The sequence below is a fragment of the Pyrus communis genome, chromosome 15, assembly GCF_963583255.1.
Source record: "Pyrus communis chromosome 15, drPyrComm1.1, whole genome shotgun sequence".
Taxonomy (NCBI): domain Eukaryota; kingdom Viridiplantae; phylum Streptophyta; class Magnoliopsida; order Rosales; family Rosaceae; genus Pyrus; species Pyrus communis.
This window is the reverse complement of record NC_084817.1, coordinates 1,787,552-1,804,723: the sequence shown is the minus strand read 5'-3', so window position 1 is coordinate 1,804,723 and position 17,172 is coordinate 1,787,552. Positions and strand designations below refer to the sequence as shown.

At 35.9% G+C, this 17,172-nt stretch overlaps 2 protein-coding genes across 5 annotated transcripts; one reads left to right on the top strand and one right to left on the bottom strand.

Annotated features, from left to right (window-relative positions):
- The first annotated feature begins 2,587 nt into the window (after positions 1-2,587).
- Positions 2,588-7,808, top strand: LOC137717830 (uncharacterized). 4 transcript variants are annotated; one of them, XM_068457314.1, is made up of 17 exons: positions 2,588-3,040; positions 3,737-4,059; positions 4,272-4,349; positions 4,470-4,690; positions 4,771-4,863; positions 4,961-5,044; positions 5,154-5,270; positions 5,526-5,631; positions 5,730-5,798; positions 5,946-5,999; positions 6,091-6,148; positions 6,292-6,368; positions 6,460-6,530; positions 6,624-6,684; positions 6,791-6,850; positions 6,964-7,026; positions 7,130-7,808. In XM_068457314.1, the coding sequence occupies exons 1-17, from the start codon at positions 2,773-2,775 to the stop codon at positions 7,250-7,252; spliced, it is 1,926 nt and encodes a 641-aa protein (XP_068313415.1). In that variant the 5' UTR covers positions 2,588-2,772; the 3' UTR covers positions 7,253-7,808. The 4 variants fall into 4 exon arrangements, with proteins under 4 accessions (XP_068313415.1, XP_068313417.1, XP_068313416.1 ...); XM_068457316.1 differs by having other exon boundaries at positions 2,898-3,419; positions 3,759-4,059; XM_068457315.1 differs by having other exon boundaries at positions 2,898-3,419.
- Positions 7,809-8,002: 194 nt separating this feature from the next.
- Positions 8,003-12,000, bottom strand: LOC137717829 (probable LRR receptor-like serine/threonine-protein kinase At2g16250). Its single transcript, XM_068457312.1, has 4 exons — positions 9,627-12,000; positions 9,129-9,257; positions 8,977-8,999; positions 8,003-8,836 (listed from the first exon to the last, which is right to left on the bottom strand). Exons 1-4 carry the CDS (start codon positions 11,603-11,605, stop codon positions 8,271-8,273), a joined length of 2,697 nt encoding a protein of 898 aa, XP_068313413.1. The 5' UTR covers positions 11,606-12,000; the 3' UTR covers positions 8,003-8,270.
- Between the last annotated feature and the right edge of the window lie 5,172 nt (positions 12,001-17,172).

Below are 17,172 nucleotides of genomic sequence, written 5' to 3'. Positions count from 1 at the left end.
TTTTCAAGTGATAACAAAAAAAAAACAAAAAAAGCAATTCTTCACTTTATTCAACAATTATCGGCCATTAATATTTAAATATAGACCTTAATGATCAACAGTTACACTTACAAGATTATGTATTGTTCTAGAAAAAAAGATTATGTATTCTTAAATCAAGAGTAATGATAGGTAGATTATCTTTTTAAATCATATTAAATCAAATGATGTGACAGTTGATGATTGAATTTCATTTTTAATGATTTAAATAAAGAATTTAAACATCAACCACCACATCATAATAGAGAAAAATAGCACTTTGACGAATGCATAATGACTTTTGAAATGCAAATAACATCTCATCTTATATAACATTTATCAACAGTGTAGATATTAAGTAACATATTCATGTTAAACAATTGATTTATTTAATATTTTTGGATATCTAAACGATATCTTATTTAAATGATTTTTGTGATGATGGTTTTCATAAGATTGAACATTTTCGATTATGAAATTTCTAAAGTGAAGATAAAGTTTCGATTATCCCCCAAAGAAGAATGCAAATATTATTCCATATGTTATAACACTTGTTTTATAAACATCTTTGGTTGTTATTGTCTTAATTTCTCGTATTCCAGCCATTCTCTCGCCTTCTCCGACCTTCAATCCTCAAACCATCTGTAATCTCTGTCATCTTATCTAGCCTTTTATTTACAAGCTATGATAAAAGATGAACTCGACTATGCTGGATCATTGCAACAAAAAGATTATGGGAAACAAGTATGTCATCTTTGGCAAAAAAAGGTAATGTGTAATTTATGTTTTGGAATGTAGAACATTTGGTTACAATTTACAAATATTTGATTGGGTATCATTTGGTTTGTGCCATTCTAGCCTTTCCCAAAAACCTAAAATTTAAAATTTCAGCCCTTTACCTATTTTAGCTCTGCCTAAAAACCTAAACATTAAAATTAGAAACCCATTTGTCGATTTTTCTGTCAAATCTAGCTTAATTGCGGTAGGTGGCCGTCGCCTAGCCCTTAAGTGGGTGCCTATACAATTTTTTTAGAACATTGCTTGTAAGGAGTCTTTTGCAAATCAAATCCCTCTTATCGGAAGAGGATCATCTCCTGAGCTCAGAATGAAGATCCTCCTAACCAGCCTATCTGAGCCGTTCAAACTTAATCCAACGGTTGCAATTATTATAATTTTTAGAGAATCTCCCTATTTGGAGCCATTAGATTAAATTTGAACGGCTCAGATAAGTTGGTCAGGAGGTTCCTCGTCCTGAGCTAAGAAGAGGATCCTCTTCCCCTCTTATCGAAGCTCTTTTATCTAGTATATTGTGACTCATTCTTTACTATTCTAGCATCAATCCCGTGACACATGAAAGTTCCTCACCAAAAGGCTCGATTGGACGTCGTTTAAGAATAATTAAAAACACATTCATATTTAAAAGCTATTTTGACAACATTTAACATAAAAGCTTAATAGTGTTTATAAGGCTTGTTTAGAAAGTGTTTTTAAAATGACTAACCGTTTTTTTTGTGAAAATATTTTTCAAACCAATTATTCATAGAAACGCAAGCAAATCCTGGAAAAGTACTAAAAGCAACAGTTATGTGCTTCTTTCAAAGCACTTTTGAAAAATATATTTTTGGGTTTCCAAAGCACTTAAAGTGCTTAATGCAAGAAGCACCAGTTATGTGCTTATTCGAAGAAGCACTCAAAGTACATTGAGACTCAAAAATATTATTTCTAAAAATACTTTCAGTCATTTTAAAATCACATCTAACCAATTATAAACAAAATGTACTTCTCACACCCTAATCTTTTTACACTACTGCATATACCTCAAAATAATAGCTTAATTTCACACTTTAAAATATGTTTTTAAGTTAAAATATTCTATATTAATATTTTGAGGAGAAAAAAAAAAGTTGTTATTAGTTTAGTTTTATATTAAAGTAAATTGCAGCAATGGTCCTTCAACTTTAATCAAATTAGAGCAATGATCTTTCAACTAAAAATTCATTGTCATTGGTCTCTCAACTCATCAAAACATGTAACTATGGTCATTTTCGTAAAGTCCATCAAAATTCTGTCAAAATAAGTTATGTTGGAATGACTATTGCTACAATTGGGTTAAAGTTGAGGGATCATTGCTCTAATTGAGTTAAGGTTGAGGAACAATTCCTCCAGCTGAATTAAAGCTAAAGGACCATTAATACAATATTTTTTATTTGATTTTTCATATTTGCCCTTTGATTTAGCCTCACGTGCATCACATGTGACTCATTTTGACGGAAGTTCTAACAGAATTGACGAAAATAACTATAAATGAGTTGATGGACTAATAATAATGAATTTTTAGTTAAGAGACCATCACTACAATTTATTTTTATCATCATCACCATCATCATTGTCGTCATAATTTGTTAACAAAAAGTAAAACAAAAATCTTTCACCATGAAGAACATGTGCGGCTATGCCGTATTTTAACAGAATTAAAAAAGATTAAAAACCCAATGAAAGTTAAAAATGGAAAAGTAAATATTATCTCAGCCTCTACACACTCAACGTGGCACGGCATCTCAATCTCCCATGAACAATTTCCCACCACTCTCCCACCACCACCACCTCCACCACCAAAGTTTCCCGTTTCCGGAAACGGAAACAACAACCCACCCTCCCTCCTCCTCTCACCACCTTCGTCCCCACCAAGGAATTTAATTCCCTCTCCCTTTCCCAATGCGGAGGAATAACACACCCAACTCTCACCCAAATTAGATGTTCCTTGCTCCGATTCCTTTTCCTAATCCCATTGGCATCGGAATCTCCCAGATTATTCCCCTCGAATCCGATTCCCTCTTATCATCCCTCCCATTCCCTCCTCTTCCCAAATGCCTATTTAAAACCGCCATGCGTGTTCCCAAGAAACCCGTTTTCTTCTGCCTCTCTCTGTTTTCTCCCGACCTTTCCGCTGCCTCCCCTTCCTCTCTCTCTCCCCGCTTCCGCTCTCGCTCTCCCGATAAACGAAAAGGCATTCACACGATAGGTCCGTTCCAGTTTTCGTCCTCGTTTTTTCTTTCAAAAATTTCAAATCTTTAGCCATTTTTTGAGCTTTTGAAGCGTGAGTTTTGCGAGGGCTGTGTCTGCATTTACGTGTCGCTGGTGGGTTTTTGTTGGTTTGGGATTTTACCTTGTTATCTGGCGTGAAGCTTTTTAGAAGTTCGTACTTCGTAGGAGGAGAGGGCTGTAAGTATTGGGGGGTTTGAACAGCGAGAAACGAACGAGAGAGCAAAAAGCACAGAGCTTTTCTTTTAATTTTGAGAAAACTGGAAATTTTAGGTCTCTCTTGGAGCGTCGCTGGGAGGATTCGTGGAGTCGGAACTTAACCTGGTGCACTGTGCGCTCACTTTTGTCTGGCACTTGGGGTAAGTTTCCCGAATCCCGGGTTCTCTGTTCATAGAAATGGGGTTTTCTTCTTCTGGTTTGTTCCTTCTTCATCTTCATTTTCCGACAGAAAATGGGGTTTCTGTAAGAAAATGATTTCCGAAGCGAAATGGGTCAGGTCAAGAATGATGAAAAAATAAGGACTTTCGAGCTGTTTTATTGAAAAGTACTGTATACAATCATAATCTGAAGCTGTTAATGTATATATAGAGCATCATGCTTTAGTTGAATGCAAATGTCATCGTTTTCAATCACCATTAGAAGCTTTAATTTTTGCTCCACTGCTGTAATCTAACAGGAGGTTATCAATTGCATGCCAGCCATTCGATGGAAAAGGGCCACGAGACTGCTGTAGGAGGTGACAAGCCATCACATTTTGCAAATATGGGCTCGACGGATGGTGCTCAAAAACCATGTGTGTGGTCTTCTCCCCAAGGAGGATGTAAAATAGACTTAAGAAAGCAGATTTTCTGCAACAGATCGTTGAATATGAAGAATATTGTCGCAGTAGGATTTGATATGGATTACACATTGGCACAGTACAAGCCGGAAACCTTTGAGTCTCTTGCATACGATGGAACTATCCGAAAGTTGGTGTATGATCTAGGATACCCTCGTGAGGTTCGTCTGTTCTATCCTTTGTTCTTTCCATTTCAGGAAGACATTATGTTGCGAACATGTCATATCTTATTTTGGTTTCATGTTGCAATTAACCCAGTAGTGTTTTCTTTCTTTAGTGCCTTATAATTTCAACACTTAGTAAACATCATTGCTACCATTTTAAAATATGTGCGATTCATAAAATGTTGATTAACAATAATTACCTGGTGCAGTTGCTGAATTGGTCCTTCGATTGGACATATATGGTCAGAGGGTTGGTTCTGGATAAGAAGAGAGGCAACATCTTGAAGGTGATCCCGTTGATTATGGTTTTTTGATGTTTTATGTGGTCATTCCAGGTTAGGTTGGATTTCTATTCTTTATTGCTTTGCGAATCTCTGTGTGAATACTTGTATTACATGGATGTGCAGATGGATCGACATAAGTATGTGAAAGTTGCTTACCATGGATTCAAAGAGTTATCTAAGGAAGATAAAGTTAACACCTATGGAAATACATTAATACGGGATTCCTTTGACGAGCCAGATTATATTATCATTGATACCCTCTTTGCTCTAGCTGAAGCTTACATGTTTGCCCAACTGGTTGACTTCAAAGACAAAAATCCAGGAAAAATCCCAGAGGGTGTTGAGTAAGAATATGACTTGCTCCGTGGTCCATGGATGGTAAAATTCTTTTATATCAATATTTATTTTGTTTTTTTCTTTTCAGTTATGCTGTTATGTACAAGGATGTTCGAGCTGCTGTTGATTTGTGCCACCGTGATGGAACTTTAAAGCAAATGGTGGCAAAAGACCCTCAGCGGTAAGGATAAACATTGTGTATTAGTTTCACATAATGTATAAATCAATAATTGAATGGTAAAACAATCTTACTTGGTCTTCATGATTAATGCTACAAGGTATATTAATGAGGATACCTCCATAGTTCCGATGCTCAAAATGCTGAGAGATTCTGGCCGTGCTACATTCCTAGTGACAAACAGGTATTTGTGCTTCTTTTATTTCTGTTTAATTAAATTTGAGAATTTATATATGTTTTTGCTGATAATCTATAACACACGTTTTTCTTATAAAAAAATTTACGCCTTACAGTTTATGGGACTACACAAACATTGTGATGAATTTCCTCTGCGAGTCGCGTACAGTGGATGGTAGTAGAAAATGCAATTTCGACTGGCTTAAATACTTTGATGTTGTCATCAGTGGCAGGTCATGATTTTTCCTTTCCTCTAAGCGTTCTTTGTTGCTATTCTTTACCATATATCACTACTTTATTAATTCCTTAATTGGAGAATGCTAATCTGGATTTCAATTGCCCTACCCTTCGACATGGTGTAGGTTTTTATGAGTTATGCTGTTTATCCTTATGTTCACCATCTCTGAATTTGCCAAGCATTTGCCATGTACCGCCTATGTCATAGTTACTATCATTTTACTAACCATTAGAAGTGGTTACCTATGCAGTGCAAAGCCAAGCTTCTTTCATGATGGTAACCGTGCTAATCTGTTTGAGGTAGAACTCGAGTCGGGGATGCTAATCAATACTGATAATGGTTCTCCTATGGCTCAGGTTGGTATGCTAATGTTGATAACGCATTGTATGCCACATTATACACTCGTATCCTCTTATTTTATCCAGTTTTATTAATTAATTTCATATTCCAAAAGGTTGGAAGTTCTTCACCTGCACCTATGTTATCGTTGAAGGGACAGAAGAAGGCTTGTAGAGTTTTCCAGGTACTCTTTTAAATATTTAGTGCATTATAGGATCATATTAATAGCTTTATCTGAATAATTTATTTTCTATAACAACAACATTCCGTTTTTCTGATTATTGTGTTAATTATTTCAACTTGAGTAATAGTGCCCTTGACATTGTTTCAGGGAGGCAGCGTTGGCCATCTTCATAAACTGCTTTCAATTGAGTCAAGCTCACAGGTGAATTATTCTTTCCTGGAAGTACGTCAGTTGCAAGAAAAACCGATGTTACCAACAAACTTGGGTCTAATATTTTACACATTTTTCATAGGTTCTTTATGTTGGTGACCATATATATGGAGATATTTTGCGCAGCAAAAAGGTTCTTGGTACTGAATCTTCTAATTTCCTTTGTTTTTCCGATATTCAGTTATCTGTGTCACTTCTTTAAACAATGTGCGTGTTTTCTTTCTTCTACGTTGCTTCCCCAAATGTGATCATATTTTCCCTAATTTCTTGTCTTTATGGATAGGGTGGAGAACAATGCTTGTCGTTCCAGAGCTAGAGAGGGAGGTTGAACTCCTATGGGAATTGAGAGATACCCGCAAGGTCTTTCTAAAACTTCCTGTGAAACTACTGTTTTTTTTTTTTTAATGTAGTATCATGATCAACAAGCTAACTTGTATGCTGGTTCATACAGCAACTTCGATTGTTGAGGAATGAACGTGATTTGATTGAAGACAAAATACATCATCTAAAGTGGTCTCTCAAGTCAGTGTTCATCTAGAATTCTATAGTGCTTTTATTTATTAAATTTTTAATTGTGAGCGAAAATTTACACAGAAATGCTATTGCCCTTATCAGATATGACGATTTCAGTACTGTGGAGAAGCAAAAATTATCTTCTGAATGCAATGCTTTGGAGGTAAGCCTGTTAAACTTGCCGGGTAAAGTTTATTTCAGCTTCTTAAATATGTTGCTCAACAGTTGTGAAATTCGTATTTTTGCTTCTTAATGGCTTGATTTTATAGTTTCAAAGAGATCAAGTGCGTTTCGCCCATCAACAGGCTCAACGTGAATCTCACCAAATGGTAGTGATTCTCCTGTCCAACATGAAACATGCTTCCTAGTTCTGAGGCTTTAGTCCAGTGGTATATGAGTTCGGTTTCAAGAATGTTGACTTGTGGTTTACTTACAAATGCAGTTTCATAAGATTTGGGGGCAACTCATGAAGACTGGCTATCAGAACTCCCGCTTTGCCCATCAGGTGCGGTGTAAAATGGCATTGACCTTCAAAAAAAAACATACATTCTTACTTAAGCCGTTTTCTCTAAGATGGCTTCAATTGGAACTGTGTTTTCATGATGCAGGTCGAGAGATTTGCCTGCCTTTATACTAGCCAGGTTTCCAACTTGAGTCTCTACTCGCCCGACAAATACTACAGGCCGAGCGAAGACTACATGCCCCATGAATTCGATATTCTTCCCCTGTGAAGCATGTTTGCTTCGTGATAAGAAGACGCGAGCATTTATGGATGATCTAGGTGAGCTGCAAATGATTTGCCCCAATAGAGAACTGTAAATTAAGTGCTTAAAAGCCCTTTACTTTTCTTTGCCCCATATGTGGTACAAACTTTTCTGCATTCGGAATGAAATGTTTCTTGCATATTATGACTATCCTCCGATTCGCTTTGATTTTTTTCTCTCGAGATGATCTAGGTTGTTAAGGACTTGTTTGGAAGTGTATTATGCAAAAGCATTTGGAAGTGCTTTTCTAGAAAGTGGTTCTCTGACATAGATGCACTTTTATGTTTGGCTATTTAGCTAAAATAGCCCTGAGATTGGCACATCTCTTCAATTTGCTCATTGACAACGAAAATGGATAGAAGTGGTTCTTGAGTATGTTGACTATGAATCATTTTGGTCATGTGAATGACTACGTGATCACCCTTTTAAGGGTATTTCTGATATTGACAGATTTTTTTTTACGGAAAAGGGTATTTTTGATATTGATGGATTTTTTACGAAAAAAATTAAAATGATGTACAGTAGACAAACTCAGGGACTTTTATCAATTTTCATTGTCGACAACTAAAGAAAGGTGTTATGCCAAAATGTTTTTAAGTGCTCTTGTATGTCAAAAAAGTGCTTCCGGAAACAGTGCAAATGCTTTTGTATCCGTTGAAGTTTGAATTTTGACAACCACGAAAATTCTTGTAATAGATTTATTACCAATTTCCAATCTGTAACAAATTCATACTCCACTCGTGGGATCTTTTATAAAGCATCTGTCACTGAGCTTTGCGGCTTGTTTTCTTCAATTTAACAAGCTTAGCATACCAATAACAATCTGGCTCAACTTTTAGACCAACTTCACCAGGCATTTCCAATCCGCCAGATAGCTCGTAATCTTTATCCGGCATCGTCGTCGAGCTTAACGCAGAATCGCAGATGCAAAGCTTAACGCAGATACTGGTGGTCTGTGTGAAGACTACGTCGTTGTTCTTCAAATCTAATGTTCATCTTGTCGCTCGAGATCTTGTATTTCAATTGGCTCAGGGAATATTTCACTTGATAACCTTTTGTGTGATGCAGAGGATTCCCGTTTTAAGCCACTGATACTCTCTCTGCTCGTGTGGCCAGGAGCGGTGGCGCTCTCTGATGAGCTCTGCCGCCAGCTACCAAAGAAAGCAGTGCTCCAGGATCTTCTCGATGAAGCTGTTCGCAGCCTTGCAGAGCTGGAACTCTCTTCCCTCACCACCTTTAGAGGGTTTTCCAATGCTTTAAGGATGTATTTCATCGGGGGACGCTTAGACGGCTTGGGGTTGAGGCAGGACCTGGCCACGATTGCCATGGCCCAAACTTCTTCCAATAGATCTTCATCTACTATCAGAGATGGGTCAACAATCTTATTCAACAGTTCCTTGTCATATATGCTGATGTAGCGCACCGTGTGATCCAACAACTCCCTTGTAGTGGAATCATCAGATTTGCTGATGCCAAGCTTACCCGTTACAAGCTCAAGCAAAACCTTCCCGAAACAGTATACATCATATGAGCAAGCAGCTGATGCTGAAGCTGTCCACGCAGAAAGAAACGAAAACTAATTAATCTATTGAACGAGAAATATAAGGACCCAAGACTTGAGAGGTTTAACTGGGAAGGGAGATATGAGGAACGAAATTTTCAGAAAAAAAGTTTCAAGTAGATTTACGTACCATAAGGGCTTTGTTCCAAGGTTCTGCATAAGACAGAACGGAAACTGTGATTATGCTTCGCATATATTATCCACGACTGAAGTATAATTTGATGAAAAATGCTAAAGATCACATATGTTATGCATGCAGGGCTACTCATAAGGAACACTTACTGTTGTTTCCGCAACAATCTCGTGATCACATTTGGGTTACCATCCCCTTCTTGCACACGGACCTCACTCCAGCTTCCAAGCCGGACCTCAAATTTATCATCGAGAAGTATACTGCTTGCTTGAACATCTCTTCAACCCAAAAATAAACTATCAGTCGCTTGTCAACTAACTAAAATTAGCAAAATACAACACAATTAAGCATGAAGTAAAAAACTATAGTCAGTCTGGGAACTACAGTCTCGAACGAAAGGTACCAAGTGGTGTAACCATAAACTATCAACCACAACGCATACTTTGCCTTCGGTTTCAGTAGTTGTATTTGTAACCATTCACTATCATTATGAAATCTTTATTTTGATAGACTAAGCAGGTTTATTAGACATAAATGACTCGAGCCAAAAAATACTGCATTTTATTAGTACGAGGACTCAAAATCACTATAATTCATGAACAATGGCTATAAGATGTGAGAATAGCTGAAAGCAAGATAAGGAATACCTGTGAACGAGCGGTGGGCTGCATTCATGATGTAGGTAAGCTAAGATTTCAGCAGCTCCAATTGCAATTTTTAATCTTGTAATCCAATCCAGGGACTGTAAATTGCCATCTCCTAAGTTGGTAACCCTGTGCAAGGAACTAGCCAAGTCTCCATTTGGCATGTATTTGTAAACCAGAAGCTTCTCGCTCTCATGCTCCAAGCAGTGACCCAAAAGTGGCACCAATCTCGTATGTGAAACCTTGCTGAATAAATCCATTTCTATCGTGTATGATTCTTTCTTTACGGAATGCAAATTTACCCTTTTGATAACTACAGGGTTTCCACTCGCCAAGGATCCTCGGTATATGTCTCCAGAGTGTCCATGTTTTATAAGATTTGCTTCACTGAAAGCAGAAGTGGACTGGAGAATCTGCTCATACGTAAATGAATCTCCTCGACCTGATGCATCAATGAGATCTTTGGGGAGTGCAGGGTCATCTCCTTCTGGAACAGGCCCAACGTTTGCACTTCCACGTTGATTTGTGCCTTTATTGCACATTTTCAGGAGCACTACCAGAACCAGTACCAAAATCACAATGAAGCCGAGTCCACCAAATATCCCAACCAATATAAATGTTAATCTGTTCTTGCTCTTTGATTCAGGTTCTAGGAAAGGTGGCTGAGCAGGTTCTAGGGCCCCAAAATCATCAAAAATTAAATTTCTCTCTTCATAAAACTGCCTACAATCCTGCAAACTCCTTTGATTTGGTACAATCTGTAGGCAATTTCCAGTAAGAGTATCATTGCTTTGACTATCTTCTAATACCTTGCCTTGGAAAAAATTATCAGACAAATCGATTGAGACAAATTTCCCAACAGGAAAAGTAAGATTTCCATATAACAGATTATGAGAAAGGTTGAACACAGCGCCACTAACACTAGCATTTGAACCCAGGCTCGGTAGAGTTCCCGTAAAATTGTTGCGGGATACATCGAGAAATCGCAAACTGGGAAGTGACCACAAGGCACCAGGAAGAGCACCATCAAATTTATTCCGACTCAGAACCAGAACTTCCAGCTGAACAAGACTCGAAAACAAACCCTCCGGCAATGGACCTTCGAGAGCATTATCTCCAATCCTCATCCTCATCAAACTCCTCAACCCTCTCAGCTCCACAGGCAATGCCCCAGACAAAGTGTTCTTGCTAAGATCAAGCTCAACCAACCGGGAAAGGTTACTAAACTGAACCGGAATCGAATCGGTGAGACTATTATCAGACAAGTCCAAGAACTCAAGCCTTGAAAGGGTTCCCAAACCTGGTGGAACCGACCCATATAAGAAATTTGAAGAAAGGTCAAGACTTTCAAGCTTTCCAAGATTGGCAAAGCCAGAAGGTATGGACCCAGTAATCGCATTCCTCGAAAGATCAAGAATTTCCAACTCTGTTATGTTTATCAACGCAGAAGGTAAAATCCCAGTAATATCATTGCCAGATAAAAACAAAGAAGTAAGATTTTTCAAATTACCAAGCGACTGGGGAATAGAACCAATGACTGACGCAGACCTAAGGTCGAGCACCTGGAGTGCACCAAGTCTTTGGCCAAACCAGTCGGGTATGGACCCAGGAAGCGCGAACCCGGAGGCGTTGAAAGAAGCCAAGAGGGTTATATTAGCCAGTGAATCGACGGAGAACCGGGGGTTTTGCCGGCCCACTCGGGTTCGCCTCAAACCGGACAAGGTAATTCCAGTGACTCGGCCGTTCTTGCTGCATGTGACTCCGGTCCAGGATGAACATGGGTCGGCCCTTTTGGGCCAGTTTTTGCTTCTGAGACCCAACGAAGACCGGAGCTCCAGTAACGCCGACAGCTCCATTTCGGAGCTCAAAGAACCCTGCTGCGCAAAACCACTCTGAATCACGAACAAGATTAACGCTATGGCAAAGGCGCCGACTTGGGCTCTCGCCCCCATTGCCGTTTTAGTTACAGATAACAACTTCATGGTCGTCAATGGAAATTCTTCTCCGTCGTGGTCTCCACCATTTCTTTGAAAATTCTTCTTTTCTCCACCAAGATTAAAAATTTCAGCAACTCAAGAAAACCCACCAACCAAAATTGCGAACTTCAAAGACCCGACAAACAAAACTGACAATTAAGAGTACCCTGCGAATAGAGAGTGGGTTTGAAACTTTGAAGGAGGAGGAGGTAGAACATTTAATGAGAGAGAGAAGCAGTGAGGAGTGTGCCCGCTCAACCAACCGCCGAGGCTTTGTCTATGTCTTTGTATTGTGGAGTCACTTTCAGAGCCACCGGAAGCATTAATGAAGCCATGTTCAGTTATGGCTTTCTGGTGGTGTGGTTGAAAATATTGAAATTTTGATATTTAGTTTTTGGAAAGAAAAATGCCAAGACACTCTCTTGGATACTCTATATCATCTCATATTTTTATCAAATATTTTATAATACTGATACGATAATTGATGTTATAAAATTATTGTGATTAACTTGAAAAAAATGGTAAGGATATTCTCTTAAAAATGAGACACTCTATAGATTTTTTACTGTTTAACGTTAATTTTGGTACCAATATTATATATTAGAGTAAATTGTAACAATAATCCCTCAACTTTAATCAAATTTGAGCAATGGTCTCTCAACTAAAAATTCATTACTATTGGTCCTTGAACTCATCAAAATATGAAGGTATGATCATTTTCGTTAACATTATCAAAATTTTGTCAAAATAAGTTATGTTAAAAGGATTTTTGCTACAATTGGAGTCCCTCAACTCATCAAAACTTATAGCTATGATCATTTTCGTCAACTTCGTTAGAATTTTGTCAAAGTAAGTTGGAATGACCATTTCTACAATTGTGTTAAAGTTGAGAAATTATTGCTCTAATTAAGTTAAAGTTGATGGATCATTTCTTCAGTTGGATTAAAGTTGAGGGATCAATGGTAATTGATGGTTAGTTGAAGAATCATAACTGCACGTTTTGATGTGTTGAGGGATCAATAGTAATAGATTTTTAGTTGAGAGACCATTGCTCCAGTTGAGTTAAAAATAAGGGACCATTGCTGCAATTTACTCTATATAGTATTATGAAAAATATGAGGTGCCTGACACTCCATATTGAGAAATGCTAAGGAGACTCCACCTCATATTTTAAACATGATATTTTATAATATTTTACATAAAAATTAACATTAAATTGTGAGACGATAGAAAATCTATAAAAATTACACTTTGAGATTATTCTTCATATTTCTCTTTCTCTAATTAATATTTTGGATCTTTGTAGTTTAGCGTGTTTGGATTAGAGAGGATCACATCACATTTTTATTAAACAGACCATCATCTTTTTCTTTTTAGCACGTCTTTGCCTTTGATTTTTCTTTTCTCTTTTTCCATATGGAATTATTGGCACCTTTAGCCTCATGTCACATACTTCCACAAAAAATTTGGCCAGAATGATAGTGATACCTAATTTTTTTGTTCCAAATTCAATTAAGATAAGCTCAGATAAGTCATTTTCTTATGAAAAAGTTTAATTAATGTCGCTTTCTTTTGAATTTGGATGAATAATTCAAGTTTGAAACTTCTTTTAATGTTGTAAATAAAATGTCGGTATTACCAGTATGATATAGTACTTTACGAATTTCACCGAAGAACAAAATATGACACTATGTTGACCTTGATTTTTTTTTTTAAATCTTTATTTGTTTAAGGATGATCTTTGTGTTTTTCTTGAGTTACTCATGCAAGTTTTTCATATTTAAAAAAAAAAAAAAGTAAGTTCATCTAATTAACAACCAAATAAAATTATATATGTTTTTTTGGAAACAAAAAGTTTGAGAAGAGATTGACTTCTCTCCGTATTCACAATCTCGAATTGGATGGACTTACGTAAAAGTACATATGTTGCTAATTATTGACTCACATAATTAGATAAGAATTTGGGCAAGTATCAAGATATTATCCCCAAATAAGTACCTAACTATTAGTTAATTGGTGAGAGACCAAGACTTTTTTAACGTGTACACTGAATAACTCTTGACTGGTCCTCAACTTGAACCAAAGTAGAGTTAAATGATTATTCTAAGGACTTTTATGTGCTTTTGATGATCATTCATGTGAAGAAAAATGCTAATGGAGGGACTTTGTTAACAATGAGATTCTTCATAAATTCTCTATCATCTCATATTTTTACCACATATTTTATAATGTTGGTATGAGAATTGACGACAAATTATGAGGTAATAGATAATCTATGAAGAATCCCTCAAAGATGAGACTGACTACGTCAAACATTCCTCTTTCTACTTATGACTCTCGCACAGATAGACATGGCGGCCCGAAATTGATTCATAGGGCAGCCCAGCACCTTCCCTTCCCTTTAATAAGGGGTGTGATATCCACACATCCTTTTTACTTTTCACATACCCTTCTAATTTTCGATCGTCGGATCAGATGAAATGAAGAAGATAAACGGACAGAAATTAACAAGAGGTGTGTGAGAATTAAAAAATAATGTGTGAATAGCACACCCCTTTAATAATTGTGATCAAGAGCACACACTGACCCACTAATCATCATCTCATCTGGTTAGAAGAAAAGAAAAAAAAAGAGCTTTCTTCCCATTCCAAATCTTAGCATTCCTCTTCATGTAAATTAATTTATCAAAGTAATGATGTGAAGAAAATAAAATTCAAAGTGGAATACTATAAATTTCCTTGTGGCCACAAATGGATTTAGAAAAGTTCGATGGCGGCCAACAATTATATTCTTAGTCAAATGTTAACTCCAAAAATGCAAAAATTATGAATTGTCCGGTCAAAATATGAAATGGGCAAATAATAAAGCGATGGGAGTTACATAAAGGCCAAAAGCAAGTCCCCCACTCCCACGAACAAAAACAACGACTTTGTGGGAAAATAATTGGGACCTACGTGGCATTTTTATTCACGAAGTCCGACGTTGACCGGACAGCCTCCGCGTCAAAACCATCACAAAATGAAATTTCATAGTTATCGGCATTTTGTCTTTTAATATTTGTCATGTCAAATATCTCCTTAAAAAAAAACAATAATTAGCTATTTAAAGATAAGTAGAAACTCTAACTCGAAACTCTCGTGTTCGAATGGCAGATCTTCGTGCTTGTGTTCGAACTGTTCATATTATGAATTACTATGTAAAGATCATCTCTGCAAAAAATGAATTAAAACTAAAGTCGTCTAGTTAATCTGTTGTAACAAATACATAAATGGTTCATAATGCTTTTGCTAATCCCGCTCATATGTTTTTATAGAATACTAAATGACCTTAATTTTAATTGATCTTTTTTTGAAGATGTGACGTTTATAAAATGATTTATAATATGAACGATTATGGTCATAAAAACAAAGTTATATGAATCAACAATAAATAATTTTGTGTAGGAACTCTTATTTATTCTCTGAGTAGCCAAAAATTATTCTCAAAAATTGCAGACCATATCCTTTGTATGATGTCACACAAATGGTTTTCCCGCAACAAAGTTTAGCCACGTATTATTCTCAAAAATTGTAGACCATATCCTTTATACGATGTCGCACAAATGGTTTTCTCACGACAAAGTTTAGCCAAGTATTATTCTCAAAAAATTGTAGACCATATCCTTTGTACGATGTTGCACAAATGGTTTTATGTCGTGCAAATGGTTTTTCCGCGACAAAGTTTATTGCAACCGTTAAAAAATAAAAAATTCTTACTTTTGATGTGTGACACGTGAATACAGGGTTTTTTTTTTTTTTTTTTTAAATTATCCTCTGACCCACCACCATCCCACTATCTCTCCTCTGCTCTTTCCTCTTCAAAAACTCCAAGCACACCATACAATTGGGGTGAATTCGATTTCAACCGGTTCATTTTTTGCTTAAATCATATTGAATTATTGTTCGATTCAATTTGGTTTGATTTTTCTTTAGGTTTTTTTGGTTCAATTTGACATTGGTGAGGACCCAAAATTGCCTTTATCTCCTACCACTAGGCTATTTTGCCTCACGAAACCTTTTTTAGTATTTTTGCCTATTTCCTTGAAACTTTCTTTGGAGATACTCTTAAATTGTGACATTACAAGCCATGAAAAAATAAAAAATAAATAAAAAAAGGAAAAAGTTCCCACCATGGATAATAGGGATATTTGGAAGTTTATCTAAATTAACTAAAAGCGTTTTTATAGTGTTTGGCAAAGAAAATTAAAAGTACGTAGGCTTGTTAGTCGAAATGTCCCTTGAAACTGGTTTTGTTTCACTTTGCCTCTTGAAATTGACGTTTTCAACTCTTTTGTCTCACTTTACCCACTTTCGTTAATGGATTGTTAAATTTAAGGGTATTTTAGACATTTCAATTTTTATACATTTATTTACCTCTAGCCTACATACTAAACAAGTTTCAATTTTATTTATGACAAGTCTAATTCAAACACATAAATTTTGGGTATTTTTAAAAATAAATTATTTAATCAATAGAAAATTTTCGAGCAACAAAATCATTGTATTAACGAAAATAAGGGTTACATTTGTTCGTAGAGTCATTTCACTTGCAAGACATCCATGTATTGGCTTGAAACTTTGCAATTGAAAAATATTCATTACAACAAAATCATTATACCATTAAGCTATCCTATCCAAAATACTTCCCAAACCAAAAAAATCATTTAAAGCAAATGTGCACACTTAATCATTATACCATTAAGCTATCCTATCCAAAATACTTCCCAAACCAAAAAAATCATTTAAAGCAAATGTGCACACTTTGAACAAGCTCATGCCTAGTGGAATCAATGCTTAACAATGTGAAAATTTTTTTGTTTCAAATTGTGCACATTTGCTTTAAATGATTTTTTGGGGTTTGGGAAGTATTTTGGATAGGATAACTTAATGGTATTAAGATTTTGTTGTAATGAATATTTTGCAATTGCAAAGTCTCGAGCCAATATATAGATGTCTTGCAAGTAAAATGACTCTATAAACAAATGCAACCTTTATTTTGGATGATACAATGATTTTGTTGCTATAATTTATTTTTAAAAAATGTCCAAATTAATGTGTTTGAATTAGAGTTGTCAAAAACAAAATTGCGACTTGTCTAGTGTGGGGCTAAATGTAAATAAATGTGTAAAACTGAAATGTCTAAAATACCCTTAAATTTATCAGTCCATTAATAGAAGTGGATAAAGTGAGACAAAACCAAATTCAAGGAGTAAATTGAAACTCAATAACATTTTTAAGACTAATAAGCCAAGTACTTATATAGAATTAAAAAAAATACACAAAATACTTTCTAAAAGAAGCATCTGTTTGTGTGCTTCGTGAATGAAGCACATCATCAAATATATATATATATATATATATATATATATATAATTTTTTTTTTTTTTTCAGTTAGGGCCAACCAAGTAAAAGAAAAACAGGCAGGCCAACCAAAAAAAAAGAGAGCCCAATAGTCATGATTTGTGTTGGCTTTTTAGTTGGCCATTTTTTTTGTCGTCTTCTTTTTTTTGTTTTGTTTTTGTTTTTGTTTGTTTG